Source organism: Dasypus novemcinctus, chromosome 20 (assembly GCF_030445035.2).
Source record: "Dasypus novemcinctus isolate mDasNov1 chromosome 20, mDasNov1.1.hap2, whole genome shotgun sequence".
In the NCBI taxonomy this organism is placed as follows: Eukaryota; Metazoa; Chordata; class Mammalia; order Cingulata; family Dasypodidae; genus Dasypus; species Dasypus novemcinctus.
The window spans coordinates 29376525-29389551 of record NC_080692.1 but is presented as its reverse complement, the minus strand read 5'-3'; the positions used below and the strand labels follow the sequence as shown (position 1 = coordinate 29389551).

Here is a 13027-nt window from a genome sequence, read left to right as displayed (position 1 = left end):
TTCTCTGTGTGTTCTTCTGTGACTGCTTCTATCCTTATCAGTGGCACCAGGAATCTGTGTTTCTTTTGTGTCAGCTCTCCGTGTGTGCGGTGCCTTTCTTGGGCAGGCTGCACTTTCCTTCCTGCTGGGCGTCTCTCCTTACGGGGCACACTCCTTGCGTATGGGGCTCCCTTATGCGGGGGACACCCCTGAGTGGCAGGGCACTCCTTGCACGCATCAGCACTGCGCATGGGCCAGCTCCACAGGGTCAAGGAGGCCCAGGGTTTGAACCGTGAACCTCCCATGAGGTAGGCAGAAGCCCTATCCATTGAGCCAAGTCTGCTTCCCTAGAATGGCCATTATTTTTAAAACAGAAGACAATTATTGCTGCAGAGGATGTGGAGTAATAGGAATACACTGTCACTATTGGTGGAAATGTAAAATGGTGTAGCCTCTGTGGAAAACTGGCAGTTCCTCAGGAAGCTAAATATAGAACTGCCATATGATCCAGCAATTCCCCTACTAGGAATATATCCAAAACTGAAAACTTTGGCATGAACAGACATCTGTACACAGATGTTCATAGTAGCATTATTCGCATTTGCCAAAAGATGGAAACAATGAATGGATAAACAAAATGTGGTATATATATATACAATGGAATATTATGCTTCTGTAAGAAGAAATGAAATTGAGACACATATGATAACATGGATGAACCTTAAAGACATTATGTTAAGTGAAATAAGCCAGACACAAAAGGACTAATATTGCATGGTCTCACTAATGTGAAATAAATACCAAGAATAAATGCATGGGAAGCAGACTTGGCCCAGTGGATAGGGCATCTGTCTACCACATGGGAGGTCCGGGGTTCAAACCCCGGGCCTCCTTGACCCATGTGGAGCTGGCCCACGTGCAGTGCTGATGCACACAAGGAGGGCCGTGCTACACAGGGGTGTCCCCTGCTTAGGGGAGCCCCACGCGCAAGGAGTATGCCCTGTAAGGAAAGCCACCCAGCTCGAAAGAAAATGCAACCTGCCCAGGAATGGCGCCGCACACACGGAGAGCTGATGCAGCAAGATGACGCAACAAAAAGAAACACGGATACCCATACCGCTGACAACAGAAGCAGACAAGAACAAGAACATGCAGCAAATGGACACAGAGAACAGACAACTGAGAGGGGGGCGCGAAGGGGAGAGAAATTTTAAAAAATTCAAAAAAAGAATAAATGATTGGAGTTAAAACCTAGAGTAGAGGTCATTAGGAGATAAGAGGAGGGCTAAGAAAGGGTGCTGATGCTTAATGTATGTAGAAGTTTTAATTAACTTGACTGTAAAAGTATGGAAATGGATAGCATTGATGGTAATACATTTTAGTGAGTAGAACTAATGCAACACGTGTATTAATGGATTTGTGACTGAAAAAGGCAGTCTAGGGATGTAAATGTCAATGGAAAGAAAGCTAGAGATAATCTAGGGACTGAATAACATAGTGAAGCTAGAGGTGGATGAGAATTGTGGTTAATAGTATAAATACAAGAATGTCCTTTTATGAACTAGAACAAATGTACATCGCTATTGTGAAGCGTTAAGAATGTGGAGAAGCATGGGAAAAATACAATTAATGTAACCTATGGAATACAGTTAACAGCAATACTGTAATATTCTTGCATCAGTGCCAAAGGGTACTCTGTTAATAATAGAGGCAGCTATGGAAAAATACACCACATGCATGTTATGGACTATAGTTAATGGTAATAGTCTGCTAATAGTATCTAACAATCTGTAATAAATATCCCACAATGTAGTGTGTTGGTGGAGGGGTGCCATATGGGGATTCCACACATGTGCATGATTGTTTTATAAGTTCACACCCTCTCTAATCAAACTATGTATTTTAAAAATAGTAAGTTAATCAATACTTCTGTGAAGCACTTCCAACAAAGCAGGGCACACAGAGCTATCCAAATGCTTGCTTTTATTATTGAGCTCAAAGCAGTACACTAGCTCTGGGTGAAGAAACACTTAGATGAAACTTCAGTCCTTTTCCACAAAGAGCGAGGGAGTCACACAAAAATGTAATCCACACGTCAACGCAGAATGAAATCAGGATAAAGCCAGGTACAAACAATAAGCATTCAGGGGAAGGAATGATTAACTCAGAAGAGAGAATCCAGGAGATCACAGAACCAGTGGGATTTCAGCCTAGTTCTAAAAACGAATAGGAAGACTGCAACAGGTGGCCCATAGGAACGGCTTGAAGGAAACCCAAAGATATCAAGAAAAGTAAAACGAAGAAAGTTTGTGTTGCTCATTTGTGTTTCAGGGCGCCGGAAACGCCGGAAGGGATGGAGCGAGCTGGAGAAGCAGAAGAAACCTCTGGCACTGGGAGGTTGATGCAGAGTGTTTATCAAGACCCCTGCGACGAAAAGGGAGACGCATGATAATGATAAAAAAACAATAATAACAACGTCCTAAGGTACTAAAATAAAAGAGCCATTAAAAAAGCCAGGACGACCACGTCGCATTCACTCTTCTCTAAGTGGTCCACGTTGCACACAGGACATTCGCACCAACAGGGGGCACAGCGACTGTCGCAACCGCGAACGGTCTGGAGGAAGCGCGGGGAGCAGGACACAGCGTGGAAACTACAACTCCCTCCAAATCCGAGCGAGCCGCCTCCGTAACTTCCGCTTCCGCCGCCGGCCTCACGTACCCTTCTTTCCATCGGACCTACCAGGAAGGGGATCTGGTGCGTGACCCCGCGTGCCTGGGTCGCCAGAGCCGAGTGGGATCCCATTGGTAGAAGGGAAGCCCGAAACTCGATAGTGATTGGACATGATAGGACAAGGGCGGAGTTAACGCCCCTTGATAGGGGCCAATCAGCGTTTCGGATCAGTAGGGAGGCCGGGATGAAGAAAAGGGCGAAATGGTTCTGTGGTCACATGCCGCGGGGTCTAGTGGGAGGAGCGGTTGCCCGGCGGCCGCTAGGAGCTTCCTGTTTCCGGTTCCCGGAGCGGTCCACAGCGAGGTGCCTGGGGGGACGCTGGCCTCTGACACGAGCTGTGGAACAGGGGTCCGCGGCTGGCCTCTCGCTGGCCTCTCGCTGGCCCCTCGCTGGCCCCGACTCCCAGTTCCAGACGTCTTTTCCCCGGGAGTTGCTGATCGGTGGCTACTCTCTTCGCCTGTGGCACGTGAGTATGAGAGGGCGTGGAGGAGGAGCGCTGGGGCGCGCTCAGACCTCGGCGTCTGTGACAGGAACAGGGATCGCCATCCTCACTTGGCCATGGTTCTCCCGACGATCCTGCTGAGGACTTCTGGGGCATATCGGAGGCGTGAGGGCAGGGAGTCACAGAGTCCGGAAGGGAGTAAGGGAGAATGGACCTCCAAGACCAGAGAGGGAATTTGCATCTATTTGGAAGGCAGGGAAAGGAAGGTCCCCATGTGAGGTCTGTTTGAGGTGTTACTGCATACTTGTAGGAGTAAGTTTGGCCGGCATCGTGGAGGGGAGAGAAAGTGGCCCCATTTACAGAGGATATGACTGAGCAGTTGGAAAGCCAGTAGACTGGACAGAGCGAGAATGCCCGAGTCCTGAAAGAGGGCATGTGTGTATGCTGTGGAGTGTAGCCAGGAGAGGGATTATCTTGTGTTCCTCTTTACAGAGAGCTTCCGCTCTTAGGATATGGAGCTGTATCTCCGAGGCACTTTCTCACTTTCAACTTTGGGCCTTTTAGCTAATTGAAACTACTCTTCTGAAAGTGTAGGCTGCTGGAGACAAAGGTAAAGAAAAAAATGAACAAGCAAGGGAACAGATGTGGCTCGGGTGGTTGAGTGCCTGCCTCCCACACTAGAGGTCCGGTCGGTTCCCAGGTGCCTCCTGAAAACAAAGGCAAACAAAAGTAAATACCAACAAAGAGGAGCCCATGTGGCTCAGTGATTGAGCACTGCCTTCCCACATAGAAGTCCTGGGTTCCATGCTCTGCCTCAGTACCCTAAAAAAAAAAACAACGAGCTAGCAAGAAGGAAGCAGAAATGCCACTCAGAAATTGAAAATGGCTATAGCTGTTCTTGAGGAGTGGGGAAGTGAGTGGTACAAAGGCTCAGTGAAGTAACCCTGCTTCCCAATTCCTGGTTTAGTCATTGGCCATCCCACTACAAGATATATATTTTTTTAATACTGGGTTTTTTTAATTATTAGGGAAGTTGTGAGTTTACAGAATAATCATGCATACTATACAGGATTCCCGTACATTGCCTCAGCACCAACACCTTACCTTGTTGTGACACGTTTGTTACTAATGATGAAAGAACATAGTCATAATACTGCTAGCTATAACCCATAGCTTATATTTGGTGTATTTATCCCACCAACCATTCTGTTCTTACCACAATATATTAGTAGTGTATATTTGTTTACATTCATGGGAGAATGTTCTCATATTTGTACTGTTAACTACAGTTCTTCATCTACCACGGGGGTTCACTGTGTTATACCATCCCATGCCTTGTACAGTCCATCCAAAGTCTATACTTAGTGGCTCTCAGTTTCATCACAGAGTTGAGCTGTCATGATCTCAGTCCATTTTAGAACATTTTCATTAGAAGGAGAATTTTTTAGCATTACCAAATACAACTGTGGTTGTGGAATAAGAAAACTGAAGGAGCTCTTTCAAGATTGTAAAATCCTGTCCTTTGTTTCCAAAGTATCTAGACAAACCCTGTACCTTGAGAAAAGAGCTCTTGCATTTCATATTCTCCCTCACAAGAAATTCTTTTACTGGGTTATGAGGATTAATGAACACAATCCAGGTAAAACACTTACTGCATATGCCACAGAATAAAAGAGAAACAGCTCAGACCTATAGCAAAACCTAAAGCAGGAAGGAAAAATAAATTTAAGTGCTGTGCCATTCTTTCCTACCTTTTTGAACCAGTCAGTAAATAGAAGCTCTTTCACCTCAACTAATCTTGACTGCAGGGTGTATAACCCAATATCCCTTTCCCATTTTGTGAGTTTCTTTGTTATAATTTGGGAAAAGAAATCAACTGTTAACAGATAAAGTGCTAACTTTGAGGCTAAAGAACACAACCTGTGTGTCAACATCACTCTAGAAAACTCCTCCTGGAAAAAAAAAAACCTTAAGAATCCAAACTGTTGATGTTTTAAATTAAGTACTGAGTGAATATAAGGAAAATGGCACACCAAATTAATCTAATTAGAAGAGGCTTCTTTTTCTTTGTAGTGAATCAGCTGCTGAATTGTGTGTTGAGCAGTAGGTTGAGAAAGAGGGGTGTTTGAGGTTTGAGTTCTTTATTCCACCTCTTATTCAGGCAACTGTGTGCTGAGTTCCCTAACCTTTACCTCTTGCTTTGTCAAAAAGAAAGCATGTCTTTGGCTGCCTATTTTCACCCCCAAGAAATTAGCATGAAAGGAGATATATGTATAAGGATTAAGTGTAGACCATGAGCGCTAGAGCTAGACTAGTTCACTCTACTAGCTGTGTCTCAGTTTTCTCATATGTAACACAAAAAAAAAGAAGCAATAATCTTTTATACTGCATAGGATTTTTGTAAAGATTAATTTGTTAATATATGTTATGTCCTTTGAAGAGTGCCTGGCAGAAAGCAAGTGCGCTATTAAGTGTTTGCTGTTGTCATGGTTATGGTTTGGGTGTTTTAAATGTGTGACAGGGATCTCATGATTAGTCTATGGAAACACCTTATTAATATTGCTACACTAAATTGATATTTGTTTTGGGTACACAAAACCTAGGAGACAACTTCCCAAGCATTTGTCACCCTAGTGGAGTGGGAAAGAGGAGGTCAAATATAAGTTCGTTTAGTAGAATGGACAAAATACTCTCAGGGCTCAGGGTTGGAGCTTCCATTTTCCTATCTTTAAACTTGTTAATACCCATCCAATTCTGAATATTTCAAGTTTTATATTCTAGAACTGCAGTGGAGTCAGTGGACCAGCATGAGAAAGAGTTTAGGGCTTTAGAGAATATTCAAACCAAAGTTCAGATTTTAATCAAGAAGCATTTTATTATTATAAATGAGAAGAGTTTGGAAGAATCAAAACTTTGTAACAGGAAAATAAATTATGAAATTAACAGGCAGCAATGGCCTAAGGAATCCTAATGTAAACCAGAGTAAAGTCTTATGCCAGATAAATCAGTATGTCCTAGGGTGAAAAAAGATTAAAGAAAATGAGTCTGCAAAGTAGGGAGCCGTGTGTTTCCATTCCTAGAGTAGTACAAGCCAGCAAGCTAGTTAGATTTTCTAAATGGTAAAGTGGGGTAATTCCCAAAATCGTCAGCAATTTGAAGTGTAGAAAGACACTGTACTAACTGGAAATCTAGAAACCTTGGAGGCTTGTGACTGTACAGCCTGAGAAGGTAGGTTTGAGCAGACTAATTCTTCTTTGAAGAAGAATTTTCTTCTTCCTATAACTTATATTATTGAATGATTTCTCAGAGAAGATGAGACGTTAAAATAGGCAAATGTCAACTTTAAGGTGCTATGTTTGTCTCCATTGAGCATTCTTACAATGACTATGGACAGACAAAGATTGTTGGCTGTTACTGATTATTGATATGAGAAGTTAGTGCCCAAAGTATTCAAGCTCCTTTCTCCATTTTACATCTCCCTTAATAATTTCCAGTTTAACTTCATCAAATGTCTTTTTAAGTTTCTTCGGGAGGGCCACCAGGTTAAGCTGTATTTATGAACTAGTTTATTTAAACTCAGAATGATGAAATATCTCAATTTAACTTTTTTTAAAAGATTTATTTATTCCCTTCCCCCCCTCCCATTGTTTTGCACTCACTGCTCTCTCTGTCCATTCGCTGTGTGTTCTTCTGTGTCTGCTTGTCTTCTCTTTAGGCGGCATTGGGACCTAAAGTACCAGACCTTCCAGAGTGGGACCTGCCAGAGTGGGAAAGAGGCGCTCAATCTCTTGTGCCACCTCCGCTCCCTGGTCTGCTGCATCTCTCTGTCTCCCCTCTGATTGTCTTTCCTCTGTGTCCCTTTTTTTTGCTTCATCTTGCTGCACTAGCTCTCTGCGTGGGCCAGCACTCCTGTGCGGGCCAGTATACCATGTGGGTCCACACTCCACAAGGGCCAGCACTTGACGTGCGCCAGCTCACCACACAGGCCAGACTTGCCTTCACCAGGAGACCCTGGGAATCGAACCCTGGACCTCCTGTATGGTAGATAGGAGCCCAATCGCTTATCCACATCCACTTCCCTCCCTTTTAACCAAACAGTAAAGAGGCCAGAATGTCTCCACTCAGGCTATCATTATTAAATAATTATTTTTTGTTCTTTTCCTCTGAAAAATTCACCTGTGACTTATACTGAAAGCTATATATATATATATATATATGAATTTCTTGATACAGGTGCTTTGGCACAGAGATATTAAAATTTGTTGCATTTTCCAAAAAATCTTAACTTTCTGCATATTTAAAATACCATTAATTCATTTCACATTCATACGCTTTATCTTTCCCTTCTCCCCTGATCCCTCCCTTCCCAACACACACACTGTCTCCCAAAAGGATGTTCCCCTTCCACAGCCACTGGAGGACTGGACTGATACTCCTGATACTCCTCACTGTGGCAGTGAGCGAATCCTGGCAGGCAGGAGAAAAAACATGCGACTTAGTAGGAGAAAAAGATAAAGAGTCAGTGGCAGAGCTGGCACTACTGAAGAGGCTGACACCACTGTTTAACAAAAGGTAAATGAGAAAAACTTCTAAATGGCTTGAGAAAATGACACTATTAAGAGTCTTTTCCTCTTCTTACAGATTTTACTTCCATATTACTATGGAAGGAGTACATGTGTAATAACCTTCTCTGGGAGACAGCTCTGAATTGAACTTTAGCAATATTGGTCTTACTTGGCCAGGATGCCTTGTGTTCTTTTATGATAATAAGCAGATTCCCAGCCCAGTTTTTAGTAGTGATAGGCAATTCTCTCAGCTTATGCAAAAGAGTAGCGGCTTCTAAGACTAGATGCAAAAGACCGGCAGGAAGGAATTCATGCATTATTTGATATCAGGTAAACATGTTTAATCCTGTACATCTCATCCTGTGTCAGGAATCTTTCCCTATATCAATCTGAAGGTGATCCTAAAGAACAAGGGAATATCCCATGAACATATCATTATTCATGGGAAAACACAGCAAACACTTTCACATAGCTTAGAGCAGGTATTCTGGAAATATCTATCTTGGGTGATGTATTTTAATCAATTATCAATAGTTAGGATGGTTCAGGGTCATAGTGTCTCACAGTTCCACAAATAATACTCATTATTACACTTGGCCGTTAACATCAGATAAATAAATAAAGCACACCTGTATTTTCATTAAAGGAGGAGACATTATTCTTCCTAAGGTTGATAACCAGTACCTCTCCTCTTCCTTCTTCCTTCTCACTTCTCCTTACAGCTTTGAGAGCACTGTGGGCCAGGGCCCAGACACATATATTTACATGTTCAGGGTATGCCGGGAAGCTGGCAACCACTCCTCTGGGGCAGGCTTGGTGCAGATCAACAAAAGTAATGGGAAGGAGACGGTGGTGGGAAGACTCAACGAGACTCACATCTTCAATGGAAGTAAGACTCTCTTTATTGATTACTTGATCCCAGGTCAATCCCTGTGCTGTATGTCTCAACCTTTTACAGTCCCTTTAGAATATCGTGTGTTATCCAAAGGTTCAGCATGTATGGGACTATAAACCACAAGCTCTCTATTTCCATAGCTGCTCTGGAGCCAAGCCCAGGACATTATGTGTTTGTTTAAAAGTTAGTGAAAAGGAGAAAGAAGAATCTCACCTGAATTCCTTTTTTTTACCCAAATACTTAATTATTTTCGTGCTAGGAATGAAAATACTAACCACACCATTTCTCATCAGATTAATCAAACTTAGTTAAATTTTTAAGCATTCAGGTTTTCTTTATAAGCCCGTCCGGCTATGAAAATTTCCCCATTGACTTGTGCTATGGTGCTGATGTTTCTCTAATATCATAAAAACATATTGCTGGAAAAGACCATATGAATGCCTATGGTCTAATTCCCTCTTAAGCAAACAAATAACTAAATTATCCACTGTAGATGATTTGTTCTTTAGCATAATATAGAATTTAGATCTGGGAGTTAGAAAATCTGAATTCTTGATGCAGCTAATCAGTCATATTTAGTAGCCCTGTGACCCTGGGAAATTATTTTACCTTGTTTTTTCAAATGCAGATTGCAAGCAATATCCCTACCTTATTCTCCTCACTGATTGCTGAGAGAATCGAAAGAGATATTTTGCAAAAGAACTTAGAACATAGTAAATACTACAAAGAAGAAGAAATGCAGTCTACTCTCTGAATTTTATCCATGGCTAATTTTAAATCTTATTCAGGCTTCCCTTGATATCCAGTGATTGTATGGACCTTCTTCTTTTGCTGTTAGCAGGTATTCAGAAAATGTGAATCAGTGTTAAGTAAAGGAATGGATAATTGTTTTTATACTATCAGTTATATGCCTTTAATGTGGAACATTAAGATTATACTTATATTAGTATCTGATTCTTATTTGCTTAAACAAGGGAAAACAAGGCTATATGGAAGCAAGTTTTAGCTTCCATTTCTGGTATATAGAGTTCTTAGCAATGAGGATTATTTTGATTCAAATCAGTTTCACTAAACTCAGTTCTATTCTGCCTTATCACCCAGATATGCCTCTGCTTTTCCCCCACTCCAAAGCTCCATTTTCTTTGTCCCTTCTCAGGTAATTGGATCATGCTGATCTATAAAGGAGGTGATGAATATGACAATCACTGTGGCAAAGAGCAGCGCCGGGCAGTGGTGATGATCTCCTGCAATCGACATACCCTGGCGGTGAGGCATCAGGGGGGTGTACAAGTCTCAGAGATGAAACGACTGCCCTGAAGTAGGAGACAGTTTCCAGAGGGGCAAGTTATATGGGGATGAAGGCAAGAAAACTAGGAGTTCAGTTTTATAGACACCCATCTTCCATATAGATGGAAAATAGGTTATTAAAGATTTTTGGGGGTTTGTGGGTCGTTCTGGGGAATAGATGTCAAACATTTTACTTCATATATGTTGCTCCTCATCATCAGGACAATTTTAACCCAGTATCTGAGGAACGAGGAAAAGTCCAAGATTGTTTCTACCTCTTCGAGATGGATAGCAGCCTGGCTTGTTCCCCAGAGATCTCTCACCTCAGTGTGGGTTCTGTGTTACTTATCACGTGAGTACCCTGTTTCCTCATCAGTTCAAACCTTCCTTTCTTTAGGTCAATTTGGTAGTCTGTGGACACAAATTGTGTGTGTGTGTGTGTGTGTGTGTGTGTGTGTGTATGGGAGTGAGAGAGAGACTAATTGGGAGAGGGGTGACAGCTTTGCATAAAAATCTCCAAACTGACTGCAAGTCAAAATGAGTAGGTTTAATGTTTTTTCCCAATAAACATTTGCATTTGGAGGTATTTTTCCCCCTTACTGGTGGACTAGGCAGTTTTTAATACTATCCCATTAGATAATTAGGACTTCTGGAGTAATGAAACCATATATATAAAATGGTGATTATTCTCAGCTGTGAGTCAGAATCACACACTATGTCTCATTTTTTTCTGAGCCTTTTGCTTTTCTCAGACCAACAGCACTTTAGTTATCTAAAGAAGCTAGCAACCCCCTTTTACATTCAGAATCACTAACCTTTTTTTTTTCCTTTTTACAGAACGTAACTTAGGAAACAGCTAGCAATGAATATAGGTTTTATTCCTTAGCATCTGAGTTTTACTTTTCCTCAATTTTTAAGTATAGATGTCTTTCTTCCTCTACAGGTTTGCATCACTGGTTGCTGTCTATATTATTGGGGGGTTCCTGTACCAGCGACTGGTGGTGGGAGCCAAGGGAATGGAGCAGTTTCCCCACTTAGCCTTCTGGCAGGATCTTGGCAACCTGGTAGCAGTAAGTAACAGGACAGCTGGCTGAGTCTGTAGACTGCATACAAGGTTGAGTGAGCAACTATGCCCAGAACTCTGAGAGGTTTCCTGAAACACAGGACTTTCAGTGCTAAAACCATAAAACCCCCAGGCAAACCAAGAGTTGGTTGCCCTAATACAAAGTAGTTAGTGGCATAGTTTCTGGACTTGGTACAGTTTAGCTGGAAGATCTGAACTGTTGATGGTTATAAGAGTGCTCTCTTCTCCAGGTTCTGATTTAGCTACTTAAGGGCATCCAGACAAGGTCAGGGGAACTTGAGGCCTAATTAGAATAAATATTTTCTCCCTTTTCCCTGAATTTATGCTATATCCTTGGATCTTTGGGTTTTCTCTTCATTATCCCTGGAGAAACCAGTTCTTGCCACATTCTTAGACTATAAATATACTGATTCTAGAGTTGAATATGCCAAATTATTTCCTTCCTTTGCTTTTTCCCTACAGGATGGTTGTGACTTTGTATGCCGCTCTAAACCTCGAAATGTGCCTGCTGCATATCGTGGTGTGGGAGATGACCAGCTGGGGGAGGAGTCAGAAGAAAGGGATGACCATTTATTACCGATGTGATTGCACTTTGAATGTTCCGCTTCTTCTTCAGTTCCCCAAACAAGCATACTCAGCCAGATTCCTCAAGCAGTCTCCATTCAAGTCTCATCTCACCCCTAATATTGCTCTTGCTTTCCAGTTTGCTTTTGATTTGCATCCTAGTCTCAGTAATAGTACTGCCTTCCCTTTGTTCCCTATTTTCTTTTCCTCTAGAAAGGTACAATTATAGAATAGATATTATAACAGAGCCTGTGATAAGAGGCTTAATGTCAAAAGGCACAGATAGGATAGTTACAGTGGGCAAAAGGGTGTGGCCAGCTACCTGGCCCATTTTTTAAAAACACATTTTTCACAAGTTTTTAAGACACTGGATTTCTTTTATTAAAAAAAAAAGAAATATTATTTACACAAAGCTTAGTTGCTTTCACACTGTTACTCTGTGCTCTACAGTAGTCTCCATGAGAATCTGGGTGTCATTGCTTGCTGCTTGGAACTACTTTGTGGTGATTACTTAGTTGGATTCAAGTACTGCTATTTGGCCTGAGCCTGGAGAGGTTGCTTCTCTAGACTTGCTTCTCCCACCTTTGGGATTCGGATGGGAAGAAAATGTGTATTTTCCCAATTACAGGATTGTAATCATTTCTTGGCATTGGGGTGACTTTTCATAGCTGGATTGTGGTCTTGTGGCATCAGTCCATATGTAACCAAAATGCCAGATTCAGAAATTCAGTCAGTTGGAAAGAAGATGAAAGTGACCTCCGTACTTCAGGGGTCCCAGAAAAGGGAAGTCTGCTTACCTCCAACAGTGAGATTGAGGATTTTCTTCTGTTTATGGTAAAAGCTGGCAAAGCTTTTTTTTTTTATTCCTGAGACTTTAGAACAATATTTCTAAATCTTCATTGCACTTTCTTCACAGGCATGTCATTTTGACACACATACCTTCTCCCCATATTATCTGGAAAGGGAATAGAAGTGGGGCATCTAGGCCTCTGCTGTCCTCGGGTGTGGAACGCTGCTGCACCTGTCCCTTATGCTGGCTCAGGGAAATTTCTTGCCCACTACATTTCTGTGGTGAATGGTCTTTGCTCTTCTATCTTGTGATGCTTCTACCTTTCTGTTCAGGCCACATGCCCAGAAACCTGGGCTGATATTTGTTACAGTGACCCTCCTGGGCCACTGAAGAGAGGCATGGCTCCAGTGGACACAAAAGGGATGAAATTAGTAGGCAGGGGGCTTCTTAGCTTTTAAAAAAAATGAAGTTATTTCATTTTTGGACTTTCAGTTCTATTAGACTGATTTTATTTTTTCTTTCTAAAATAGGGAAATACTGTTATAAAAGCATCTTTTATTTGTTTGCATCCTTCCCCCACACCCTGGTGTTTTAAAATGAAAAACAAACTTTTTGTACAGAAACACTCAAAGATTAAAAACCAACAAACCACATTGGCCTAGTTATTTGTGCAAAAGTAGAGATACTA

General features: G+C 41.9%; 1 protein-coding gene across 2 annotated transcripts; it reads left to right on the top strand.

Annotated features, from left to right (window-relative positions):
* The first annotated feature begins 2881 nt into the window (after positions 1-2881).
* On the top strand, positions 2882-12992 carry M6PR (mannose-6-phosphate receptor, cation dependent). Of its 2 annotated transcripts, XM_058282750.2 has the most exons (8): positions 2985-3178; positions 6870-6963; positions 7547-7726; positions 8442-8608; positions 9771-9880; positions 10123-10253; positions 10845-10971; positions 11448-12992. In XM_058282750.2, exons 3-8 carry the CDS (start codon positions 7548-7550, stop codon positions 11568-11570), a joined length of 837 nt encoding a protein of 278 aa, XP_058138733.1. In that variant the 5' UTR covers positions 2985-3178; positions 6870-6963; position 7547; the 3' UTR covers positions 11571-12992. The 2 variants fall into 2 exon arrangements, with proteins under 2 accessions (XP_004455338.1, XP_058138733.1); XM_004455281.5 differs by lacking the exon at positions 6870-6963 and having other exon boundaries at positions 2882-3178.
* The last annotated feature ends 35 nt before the right edge of the window (positions 12993-13027 follow it).